Below are 12,823 nucleotides of genomic sequence, written 5' to 3'. Positions count from 1 at the left end.
AACCATGTTCTGAGTTGGTCTGAACGATCCCATTTCAATTAACTTCTTACGTTGCGTGCACGTCCCAATGGCATGCCATATCGTCATTGTGTCTTACCTCGCTTGTTCATACCTGCAAACAACACGGTCAAGCGAGACTGAGGAACCGAGTGATGTTTATGCTTGATTTTTTTTTGACTGTCTACTGTAACAAAACATGATACGAACTCTGATCGCGCTCGCTACTCATCCACAGCAGTGAGACGCCAGCGCCATTGAACGCCAATGCTCATTACATAACAAATCAAAAGCTAACCTAGGTCGAACCCAATGCAGAGAAACAGCGCTCGGAAATCAGATAACAAAGACCCTCCATTTCCCGGGTACTCCAAACTCCTTCTCATCAAATCTACTCTTACAAATAAGCCATCCACAATGGATCCGTCATGGCCAACTTCTGCGGATGCACCGCAACACTAACCAAATCCACCATGGTCTGATTCGCAGGCAAATTCGCTCCAGACGGCTGGCTCCCAATAGAACTCGCCCTCTTAACCACGAGATCAGAATTCTGCTGCACGCTCTCCCTCAGCACGTCCGGCGTCAAACTGCTACTCTTATGCTGGCTCGTAAACCAATGATTCATCTCATCCCTCATGAAGATAGACAACTGCATCTCGAGCTCGCCCTCAGGCTCGATCAAGCATCGGGCGACAGTCATAACGGCCGGCGCAAAGATACCCTCGAGATTCAGCGGGCCGAGCATGACCTGCAGATTGGGCGTGAGGCGGAAGGGCACAGGTTCGGAATTGTGCAGGATGGGCTTGCCGACGGCCATGCTCGGGATGAGTTCGGAGCCCCAGATGCGGCCGGATTGGCGCGAGATGAGCAGCTTGTGCGGGAAGCGCGTATTCATGTGCATGACGTAGGTCATGAAGGTCAGAGCGGCAAGGTGGTAGGAGAAGGTGCGGCGGAAGAGCCAGAAGTCGTCGAAGGTGGGGAAGGTGGCGCGGAAGTAGTCTTGGACGATTGTCGGGGGGACGTATTTTTCTTGGACGGCGGAGAAGGTCTCGAGGCGGATGCTGTTGGCATGTTCAAGATTTTTCTGGTTGGGTGTCAGTGATTGTGTCAAGCGTATGAGGGTGGTGTGGATTTACAGGTGAAAGCGCTCTAAGCTTATCAATACTAAAGAGAATTGGCTCATCCTTGTTAACGCCGTTTTTCCTGCAATAATCCTCATAGATGCCCTGCAGGTTCATAGCCGACGGATCATCCTGAATCAGACGCACACTAGGTGTAATGGGTACCATGAGCGGCAGATGGAACTGCAGATTCCTCCTGCGACTCTCCTTGCGCTTCGACAAGATACCGTTGAAGATTCGGAACAACTGGATGATGCGCTCTTCACGCCTCGAGCTTCTCGCAGTAGGGAATTGAATAGCGAAAGGATGTGTGCTTCCGTCATGGCCGCGAATCTTGATCCTGCGATGACAAACGCCAACGCCGCGGACCAACTCAACATCAGAGAGGAAGCGCTCAATGCGCACGAAGTCAGAGTTCTTATCCCGGTGCAGCAAGTATTGTCCAGGGACTTCCACGTCATCGAATTTGAGGAATCGGAACTCGCTCAGCTGGTGTGTATACTGTTCGAGTGGAACAACGATTCTCCTGCGATCAAGACGCTCCTCGAATCGATTCCGCCAGGTGCGTAGCTTCTGGATGTACTCGAACATAGTGGGTTTATCCTTGATGAAATCTGTTTCGAACGACTTTCTTATGTGCGCTGGAAGTACAGATTCAGCAAAGCGTGTGATGTTGCCCTCAGTAGATGAGGGGAGCTTGGTGTCCCGAGCATAGAGCGTAGGCTGACGGCCGACGTAACTGAGTCCGTCGTTCAGCAACGCCACGATCAGTCGGTAAGCATCCTCATCGGGAGGACACTTGAAGTTCTTGTGGATCTGATCGAGCATCGTCTCCATGGACAAGGCGAGCAGTGGGAACGCCGTCTTGAGAATAGCACTAATCTCCTCGACGTGATCCCAGGGCTTCTTTAGCGCAGGCGGTGTGACCTCAACAGTAGGTGCGCTGTTGACAGCAGGACTGCCCTGAGCGTTGCCTTCAGTCTTGACAGTGCCGCCTGGTGTGCTTGTTTGAACGGCAGGCTTAGCATCGCCGTTAGTGGTGGCATTCTGATTTCCACTCGAGCCAGGTCGCGCGTCGGGCGAGCCTTGCTTGGGTACCGGGGAAGACTGAGTTCCTTGATGTTGTCCCTTTGCGGCACGTGCAGCCTTCTCCTTGGCCTCCTTCTGCTCATGTTGCTTCTTGAGCACCACCATGTCCTCGCGCGTCGTCCTGAGGTGGCAGTAAAGTGCCTGCGGGTACGTCTTCGCCAACTTGCCAAGGATCGACCTAGCAATAGGCGCCTCTTGACGCGAAAGACTGTTGAGCAATTGCGGGATGTAGGTGATCCAGTACCACGCCGGCGTATCGCCCTTGAATTCCTCAAACTTCTCCGCCAATCTGCGCTCCGGGTTGTCCAAGCTGAGCAGCCACAATACTCGGCCCAACAGTTTCCTACTCTTCGCATTCTTGAATTGACTGGCAGCCTCGAGGTAACAACTAAGCGCCGCTTCGGCACGTTCCAGGTTCTGCGGCTCCTCCTTGAAAAGCATGTCATTGTATCGACCCCACTCTGCCCATGCCTTCGGTAGCTTAATGTCGAAGTACAATGCAGTGCCGAACGCTTCGCCAGCCTCGCTCTTATTGCCGAGCTTAGCGAGGAACATGCCCTTGAGAGTGTAGAACTCCGCCTTCTGCTGCGGACCGAAGTAGTTAAGGTTAGTGTTGTTAATGACATCAAGACCGCTGTTGAGATCCGCCCGAATCTGGTAGTGACACTTGGCCTGCTCGCGCAATTTGAGGAAGGCTTCCTGAATCTCGATGTTGGGCAATGTATAGATGCGCCCCAACTGGTTGATGCAGACTTCAGGCAGGTTGTGTTTCCGTGCAACATGGGCGAAGCGATTGATGATCCAGGCAGTCTCGTGGTAACCCCTGTAAGCAAAGCTGTTGCCACTAGCGTTGTTCTGGTTTGGAGGCAGCAGATTGAGGTACACTCCATTGATCAACTGGAAGATGTGCTGACGCCAAGTAACGAGGTCCTGCCATGCATTGATGTCGTCCCAGAAGTTCGGCAGGCGATCGCGCCAAGTGCTAAGGAGCAGCTTAAGCTCTTGAGACTTCATATCGAGATTGGTTTGTGTGGTCTGTGCGAGGCTCTGGCAGATAACACTGGCGTCGTGCAGCTCGACTAGCTGCTGGAAATGTTGTAAAAGTGGGATGTGTGCTTGTGTTATGCGACGAGGAAGCTGGTGCCACTTGCGGATGGAAAGCTGTATCGACTCATCACACAGCCTGTGGAACTCCGGTGGGGACTCTTGCTTCGCGTGCAACTTGAGCAGCGACATGAAAGTCTGAAAGAAGACTCGTCGAGGAGTCGGCGCGTCACTGACCGCCTTGATAGTTGTGTCGAGCTGCTCGCGGGTCTCGGCGTTTTGCCAGGCTTCGAAGCTCCTCCAGGTGGACTCCAGGTACAGATCATTGAAGTTCTCATGTTTGGCGAAGTCACTGAGAATCTCCCACTGCTGCAGCTTCTGTGCGCAAACTACCCAGTGGTCCTCCCATAGCATATATTCTCCCGCCGAGAAGGGCAGCACAGAGGTTCGTGCTTTGATCTGGGCTGCTTCGTACATTTGCTGAGCTTTGTCCCAGATACCGCACTGTTCGTACGAAAGCGCGGCGTTACTCTCCAGGAACTGGCATCGCCTACGCCAGGTACCGTAGAAGAGGTCGTCTTCTTGCAGACCAGTGTAGACCTCCAAAAGAGCATCGAGATTACTCTCTCTCAACTTTTCAACGTCGACAACAGGCGAGATGGCTGATTCCTCCATATACACCGCGGCAGTGTACCAAGCGTTGTATGTCTGAGCCAGGTACTTCATAATATGCGGAGGGAACTTGACCCTCGGCTTCGCATGTACGATGGCATCGAGCATGGTAGCAACGCAGTTGGGTCGCTTGTCGAGCTGCCTGTTATGGAAGTCCTTGGTGAGTAGCGCAGTCATACCCTTCTCAAGGTCACTCTGGTCGTCCTTGGTCAAAGCAGTCCAGGCCAGTGGGAAGAAAGCGACCCAGATGTCGTGCGCAAGGTTGTTGTCTGTATGTTGCAGGTGTCCGAGCGGCTCGAAGATATCCTTAACCTTGACATCTCCAAGCTGGTTGACAAAGCGACCGTGACTGCTGATGAGGCTTTCCAAATCATCATCAACCATCACATCGCCAATCCTAGAGTCTTTGCTGTAGGTCCCGTACAAAGTAGATGGCTGCATAAGTTTGAAGTCTTCCTCGTGCAGTTCAGCAGGGCTGTTCATCTCGATCGAGCCGAACATGAGATGAATGACTTGGCTCAGCCAGTAGGAATCTGACAAAGTATCCCAGTTCTGCGATGCCAGCACATAGCTCAAGCGACTAGCCGCAGTACGACTTAGACTCTTGTCAAAGATGGCCATGTAACGGTTGCGCATCTCGACATCTTGTGCTCTAGTCCCGATGAGGAAAGCATGCTCCATCCTAACGGTGAGTTCGCTCCTAGTGATCTTTGGATCTTCGTAGATTCGGATGACAAGGTCGAGGAAGCGGGTGAGCAGCGAAGTGTCCTGTCGATGTTCAAATAGAAGCATCTTGCTGAGCACGGCCGTCTTCTCCTTCAGTGTTGGCACGGGTTCGTTGGAGTGGAAGATCCAGTCCTCGACAAGATCAAGGACCTTCATGCAGACTGAGTTGACCTGGGATCGCTCGACAAGTGAAGCGAGGACGCTGAGGTAAGGTCTCCTGTTCTCACCGAGCTCGTTCATTCGCGCTGCAAGAATATCAACAGTCTTCAAAACAAGATCTGTCTGGATCTCGATCTCGCGTGGATCAGTCGGTGGATTGGCACCTTCAGGGCGCATGCCCGGAGGTACTGCTTGTCCGGGAGTGCCACTGTGGCCGGCAAGATGATCCTTGGCCATCTTGCCCTGGAACGCCTTCATGACCTGTGGAATGTGTTGATCGATCTCCTCGGGCCGCTTCTGGCAGAGAGTCGACAGAACGTTGATGGCGCAGATGTAGGACCCATTCGAAAGTGCTTCCGTCGCAACAACACCCAGGAAGTTGACAAACTCAGTCGACGTTGATTCTTCTGTGTTGCCCTCGTCATCTGTCACAGGCTCTGGCATGACCTCCAAGATACGCTTCAGTGTTGGCCGCAGCTTCATGGAGCCATCTTCGTTCTCATCAACTGCATGCAGGCTGGCCTGGATGTCGGCACACTCAGACCGAATTGGCTTCTCCAGGATCTTCTGGAACATCGGAATCCGCTGCAGCACCCAGTCATCTGACTTAACATTGACGATGACCTTGACAATCTGCAGTGTGTTGATCATCCTAGTGTGAAAGACATCCGTCTTGTCTTCTTGCTTCATCTCGGCAAGGAGGATCTCCTCGATCTTCTTGGAAAGCATAAGGTCCAAGTCCAAATCGTTCCAGAGACGAGGGGAGAGCAGATCATGCAGCAGTTGTACAGCCTTGCGACAGATCTCGACAGGCTGTGGTGTGTTTGCCGTTGCTACGGTAGGGTCTTTCGGCTTCGGAGAATTGACTGGGAAGCGCTCTGGCAAGTAGGCAATGAACTGGATAAGATACTTGACGAGCATCATGCGGGTAGGGGCTTGAGCGACAAAGTCCTTTTGCAGGGGGCCGGGAGGAACAATGGTTCCATCCGCTCTCCTCTTGGACGCTGTAGGTGACAATGACGATCGCTCCCCTCCAGCGCCAGACTCGGTCGCTGTGCGCTCCTCCCAAGTCCTGATCAGGCTGATCAGATTGAGGGCGAGCTTCTTTGCATCGGTCGACGGGTTAGGGGGTTGGGCGATCTTCGACAGCGCTGTGATGATGATAGGTGAAAGGTGTTCGCGGCCCTCGTAGAAGAGATCCGGGTGACGCACAACGAAGTTGAAGATGCTCATAAGTTGCTGCAGGTTGGAGCTCTCCTCAGAGAGGATCTTACGTGGGTGCTGGATCCATAGCGGCATCCTCTCGCCGCCACCCATACGCTTGCGCAGCACCGGTGCCATAAGTTCAAGAGCTTGCATGACCAGACTACGGCCCTCATTCTGATGCGCCTTCAGCAACGACTGGTAGGTGTGCGCAGCGATCTTCTTCGGCGTCTCGTAAACAGCAATGAAGAAGGCCACGAGGACGTACGCGGCGTACTTGTTGATAATGTCTTCGAGCTTGATGTAGTTCCAACCGAACTTGATGACATCCTTTCTGAATTCCTCGATCATGCCGGAGTAATATTTGAGCAGAAGGGTTGTGAGCTGGAGCAGTTCCATTCTAGAGTGATCAACGCCGAGCTGAGCTGTCTCCTCGGAAGTATCCGTCAAGGACTGTGGAAGCCACAGCCTCTTGTGGACAGTCTCAGTCATGGTCTTGTCCATCAATTTCGTCCCTTCGGTCTTCTGGTCAAACAAGCTGTTCCAGTTGCGCTTGACATCCATTGCGAAGATGGGGTTGACGATGTTGTGGAAGATAAAGGTCTTGGTCTTCTGGGACGAATTGCGGGATGTGTATAAATCAATACACCTATTGATAAGGGTCTTCCAGTAGTCGACAGATTCGCTGGAAATGATCTGCTCGTAGATGAAGTCGAAGAGGCGCGGCGAAGCCTTCAACTCCTCGGATGTGACGGTGTCGATCAGCTCAAAGAAGAAGTCCAGGTTGTTGGGCTCATGCTTGAGGTATGTCGTGAAGATGTACATGATTTGATCACCGGCCTGCTCGGTCGCCAAACGGAGCTCGGGGTCGATGAGATTTTGACGGAGCTTTTTCTCGAGGGACCTGCCCGCCTCGAATAAGCTCTTGCGTAGATCATCATGTGTCACTAGCCACTTGCTGGTCTCTTCAAACTGGCTAAGGGCGTATGCGCTGTGGATGGCGTTTAGCTGGGCTTGGCAAATGTCCTTGTCGGCTCCCTCAAACTGGAACGATTGTAGGAAGCCAGCGACATCCTCCGAGACCTGCGTTCGCAAAACGCCACTCTCAGGGTTCTCGAGCAGCTGTGCAAAAAAGCGTCCCTGTGTCTGATCCTTGAGGTTCGGGGCGAAGTGTGCCCAGGTGTCGCTCGGATACATGCAGAGATACTTGATCAGGGGTTCTCTGAATGGGCTATAGTGCGTCCTCCTGAGACTGCTCTCGAGTTCAATGACCTTCTCGATAATCTGCTTGAGGAAAGTAGCAGCCGCCGGAGGAAGCAGGTGGAAGATATTGAAGATGCCAGTAACAATCTTCATCTTGGGGTTCTGCTCGATCATCGTAAACGAAATCTTCTGCAGGCTGTTCTGGTCCGCAATGCTCTTGAGATGGTCCAGTAGGCGAGTTCCAATCTCCACCTTGAAGTAGTTGGTCAGTAGCTTCAAAAGGCGAGCAAGACCATCCAAATTTTCCACCGATAGCTTCCTAGGGTCCTGCAGGTTCACCAAGATTGGCCTGAGTCCTGATTGTAGCACGTCCTTAGGAAGCTTGTTCGTCGCCGAAATGACACCCGACAGACCAATGTTCGCAGCTTCGATGACCTCCGGCGACTTCGAGTAGAGGCACTTGAAGAACACAGCGATGATGCGCAAGAATGTCTGATTCGGTGGGGTCGTGCTGAACTCAGGGAAGCTCTGAGCAGTGGATAGAAGGCGGATACAAGCCACGCGCAGATTCACGATGTGCTCTGCGTTGCGCTGCTCGAAGGGCTTGCTGGCGAGACCCTCATCTTCTGCGTCGGCCAAAGCAAGCGATTCCATGAGCAGCCTGGTCAGCTCATCGTTAAACTCCAGGATACCATTCTTGAGTTTTAAACAGAAGGTGATCGCGTCGATGTAGGCTATTTGGATGCTGAATGGCAAGGCGCGTAGAGGCTTGGTCCAGATTGGTACTATCAGTCGTGTCTTGACCGGCGCAATGAGCTCGTGCACACCCAGGCCTGTGACCTCCGACAAAACTTGGAAGGCCTTCTGTGTTGCCTTGCGGACGTTCTTGTTCATATGCGACAGGTCGCCGACGAGCTGCCCGCAGAGTCTCATCGTGATGTTGTTACCCTTCTCGAACTCCTCCTTCGTTGTTGGCTTGTGGCACTGACGAATGAGATTCTCAATGAGTCCTTCGGCCTGGATGCGTGTCTTCGAGTCGAGATCGATTGGCATGTCCTTCATGACGAAGTTCAAAGCACGGATAAGCTCGAAGTGCCGTGCCACCATCCATGCGGCGTTAAGGCCTGACTGCTTGATGATAATCTCGATACCGCGGGTGCCACCAGACTTCATGAACCAGTCATCGGCATGGCAGTTGTGACAGAATGTGCTAGCCAGGTCGTTGAAGAATGGGAACTTGTCGAGTTTGTCGTCGCTACCGAAGATCGCTTTGGCAGCATCTCGCATAGTCAGAATTGCTTGCTCAGCTGCGGCACGCACATCTGGGTGTTCGGAGGAGAGCGAGTCACCTATAGCATCGGCTATAACCTCGCTTTCTATAACGACAGGTCCCTCCCCCAGATGAACTTCGAAAGGTTTGCTTTTGTGCTTAGAAACAGCAAAGTGGCTCCCGAATTCCAACAGAGTGAAGTGCTTCGCAAGATTCGTGACGAGTAGTTCAGCATCAGCCTTGAGTTCTGGAACAGAGACGGCAAAGATGCAGGCTTTCAAAAGCTTCTTCAGAGTTTCCCGCTCAACGTTCTTCTTTGGTATGGACTTCTCTCGGTCCGGCGCGGCCAGTACATCAGCACCAACGTCGAACTTTTGGTTGCAGAGGTCGTTCGCTTGAAGCCTGACAAGTTGCGCAAAGTCGTCTGGTAAGCTGTCGAACCCAATCATAAGCTTGGTGTGAGCAGTGATGAGCCTAAAAGCTTGCTGCTTGTGGAAGGTGTCTGACTTCTTCGTTGTTGGCGTCTTGGGTACTTCATGAAGCTTGGCGACAGCGGTGTCGATACCAATGACAGCGGGGAAGGCACGGTCTTTGGTCGAACCAATGAGTCGAATGTCGATAGATGACTGATCGTCGGAGTATGGCTGGTAATTCAGCTCCGGGGGACCAGTGATGAACTTTCGATTCCGCCCTCCAAGCTTACCAAGAATACGCATAGTGGTGTGGGCATGGAAGTGACTGTAAGGGTTCGGCTTGAGATGCTCCCACAGCGCTGCCATAAGCTCATCGATGACCGGGGCCATGATGGGATCCAAATAATCCGCGGTGAGGTTATCAACGCAGAGCTCGAGCGTTCGAAGGCCCTGTCCAACCAGATCTGATCCTGCTCGCAGAGCTACAACAAGTGGTCTCATCAGATAACTCAGATGTGGCAGAAGGTTACTCAGCCTTGCCGGTACTGTGAGTGACAACTCTACGAACAGATCGCGCTCCGCTGGTTTCCGAGCTGTGATCAGAAGATTGTTGAGGACGTCCAGCAGCATCTCCAGAAGAGGAAGGATCTCCTTGTACAGGTGCTCGAATCTACCGCCACCAATACTTCTAAACAGAGATCGGAGGAGCAAGAAGTAGTTCATTGGCTCTTCAGCAGTGGTCGACAGCTGTATCGACTTTGTGATGATCTTGCTAACGTGCGGTAGCAGCACTTGCTCATTCTGCTGTGAGAAAAGCGTGACTGCCATGAAAGAGAGCTTGAACAATCGCAGCAAGATCGACGACTTCTTCACATCTGCCGTGCCGACTTCTTCTATCCGATCCATCAAGAACTGTAGCAGCATTCCAGAGAAGCTGGGTGATGTCGCTTCCGAAGCGAGCAGGAACTGCGGAACGTGGAGCAACGCCGGATGGTCGAACATCATATCGTACAAATGGGGTATCTCGGACGAAAACACTTCGTGGAAAGTCGCAGGATCGATGTGGTGGAAAACGGTGGCAAACGTCTCGAGCAGCTCCTTCTCCTCCTTGCCGCTCGACATCATGTGCTGGTTGCCCATGAGGTCGCCTGGTGATAATCCCTGGGTCTCGACAGACTTCTCAGTACCGTAATAACGGAAGACCCTGGCACCCTCGCGAAAGAGCTTGATGAGTACTTCAACCTCCTCAGCATTGTACCCGAAAGAGACCTCGTGCCAGTTGGCGGACGCATTGGCAGCATCGATCTCCTCCTTAATTTTTGCTGGATTACAGGCGCGAAGCTGGTAGAATAAGTTCTTCAGTCCGTGCAGCAAGTTTTTGAACAAGAACTTGTTGTCAGCGATCGGATCCGAGCTCCTGTCTCGAGGGTTTGATGTCTTGATTGGTGTCGCGTTGAAGATGTCAATCTCGTCCCAGTCCGGAGGTTCTTCTTGCACAGCCATGTGGTTCTCGTCTGTGGCATCAATCAAAGGCTGGCTATACTGCGCCGAAAGCTTGACTGCGTTGTGGTACTGGCGGTTCATGGCAGCGAACTTGTCTCCAATGGCATTAAGGATCATGATCAAGAAGTATCGAGCATCCTCCTTCGGTTCCAGCTTTGCGATGCACTCGGCCATGTTCAAGAGAAGCTTCGCACTCATAGTCTGAAAGCTTGTGCCTGGGAAGCTGTCGTGTAGGTTCTTGGTGTAGACCTCGACGGTACGCCGGATCTGCTCCTTCGACAGTGAGTCTCGCAGGTGGTGTATCAGATCAGCAAGCATGCTATATGCAAGTGGCCGCATCGTCTCGTACACTGTGAGGCCGTCTCCGATCAGTGTTCGCTCCTCCAGCAGCTCGTCAATTTTCTTGAGGAAGATCTTGCGGAAGTTGAAGTTGATGATGTGCCTAATCGCCACCAACAGCTCCTTGCGCGCTCCAGACTTCTCCCGTGGGCAGTCCTTTAGCAGTCGCACAACAATGTCTGGTAAAGTTGGCAGGAAATCGTTGAGCTGGTTCGCATACACCCTGAGCAAGTAGGCCAGAAAACTCATGGTCTTGACCTGTGCTGTGATGAAGTCGCCGAATGCTGCGCGGTTGCGAATGTCCTTGCTGACCCCAGTGAAGATCTTGCCCTGCGCCTTTGCTTCCTCGTGCGCCCTCTCTTGCGGCTTGGCTTGCAGCAGAAGTACATTCTTGATCAGCGGAACAAAAAGCTTGACGTTCTTGTTCACGCAGTTGCGGTACGCCTGAAATAGCGACACCACAATGATCGGACACTCAGCCAGCACCTTGAAGGACTGCATGCCCTTCAGCAACATGCGCGTTTGCTGAGTTTCCTGCCCAAGATCGCCAGCTGAACCGGATGTAAGAGCCGTCGCGGGCGAGTTCGGCCGCGGTGATTGTGAGTATTGGTGGTTGCTCGGTGTGGAGGGCACGCCCTGTGACGCTGGCACGGGCGTTGCGCTGTCGAATGTGTCGTGTACTGCCTGCTCCATTGTCTCGAACATCTCTTGAATCAGGTCCAGGAAAGGCTGCACTCGGTCCTGCAGCGCTTTCGTCTGGTGCCGCTGGAAGTCCATGATGGTCTTCATGCAGAGCACCGCATTGTCCTCGTTCTCGAGCTTCACGAGGCTCATGAGCTTGTCGACAATCTTGGCCGCGTGGGGTTCGACCGCGTCGCCAGGGTTCATGGGGAGTCGGTGGAGGATCTCCAGTACGCAGTTCCGTATCCGCTACTCTGATGGTTAGAGTGTCTTCCTCATCGCAAGGCGCGCGCTCACCTGTTCTGGAGATGTGGATATGAAGACTGGATTGCCATCGAGGATCTTCAGGAATGCTGGCACAAGAGCATTCATGAATTGCGCATACTGTGTACCCTGGCAGTAGTTCTCGATGTTGTCCCGTATCTCGACCACAAGCTTCTCCTTCGTCCTGAGATCTGGCGCCATGTCAGCCTTCCACTCTTTTTGCGGTAGCAGCGCCTTTCCATCCTCCACATTGCGCCTTGTCGGAGACTGTCATACCAGAGCTTGGGTCATCAAGCTTCGAGGCCATAGCCTCAAAGTTGTGAGTCGCCATGGCGAAAGCGTGCGCAGTGTGCACCTGCTCGTCCCGCTCCGCAGAGCCCCTCCAATCAGGCTGGATCGCCTGGTTTCGTCCAGCTGCGTCGTCAGGAAAAGTCGACTATGAAGGCTGCATTGGTCGGTAGGCTTCGTTCGGTGTGCGCCTGGTTTGCTCTACTTGACGGCGGGCGGGTAAGTGTCGAGTTTAATTTATGTTGATGTCGAATTAGAAGACGTCGATGTCTAGCGGGTCATTATATTCGTGAACGGGAAAGGAGAGGCCGTGGTGGGGTGGTGGACGCGTCCCGCGTGTGGTTACGTGTGAATCGCGAACTGAAGCTTAAACACTGAGAACGCTTTCGCAGCACAGCGGCGGTTCGTTCTGACCCTGTAGCCGCACAGACGCGATCTGATTGGTGGATGGCACGCTGCATGTTGCGCTTTCCCTCATTGCTCCTTAGCGTCCGCCGTTTGTGTGGTCCGTGGCTTCTGATTGCTTCGTTGCGCTTCTTCACTCTATCACTCCTCATGGACCTGGAGACGGATTAAGATGTCCTGCGACGGTCTATTCATTTCTTGAGGCTTTGAAGCAATATTTTCAATGAAACATAGGAAGACAGACTGTCTAGCAAGACATGAGTGAAAGACAGCATTCGTCTAGACGATCTTACTGTCATCTATGGTGCTAGGAAGGAACGCGTCCATGGATGCAACTGTGTGCTCACATACGGTTTTTTTGCTATCTACATTAGTGTGTGCCGATTCCTGGATGCGAAGGATGTCTTATGGTGGTTTTGGTCTTGCTTCATGCACTCTGTTCG

The 12,823-nt window shown here is 52.8% G+C and overlaps 1 protein-coding gene across 1 annotated transcript; it reads right to left on the bottom strand.

Annotated features, from left to right (window-relative positions):
- Positions 1–206: 206 nt before the first annotated feature.
- Positions 207–12,326, bottom strand: BU25DRAFT_491990 (uncharacterized protein). The gene is made up of 4 exons (XM_033711608.1): positions 11,964–12,326; positions 11,721–11,878; positions 1,137–11,672; positions 207–1,084 (listed from the first exon to the last, which is right to left on the bottom strand). The coding sequence occupies exons 1-4, from the start codon at positions 12,016–12,018 to the stop codon at positions 395–397; spliced, it is 11,439 nt and encodes a 3,812-aa protein (XP_033560839.1). The 5' UTR covers positions 12,019–12,326; the 3' UTR covers positions 207–394.
- Positions 12,327–12,823: the final 497 nt, after the last annotated feature.

This window comes from Macroventuria anomochaeta (assembly GCF_010093625.1).
Source record: "Macroventuria anomochaeta strain CBS 525.71 unplaced genomic scaffold BU25scaffold_20, whole genome shotgun sequence".
NCBI lineage: Eukaryota > Fungi > Ascomycota > Dothideomycetes > Pleosporales > Didymellaceae > Macroventuria > Macroventuria anomochaeta.
Note: the sequence above shows the minus strand (reverse complement) of the source record. Positions and strands in the feature narration are given on the sequence as shown.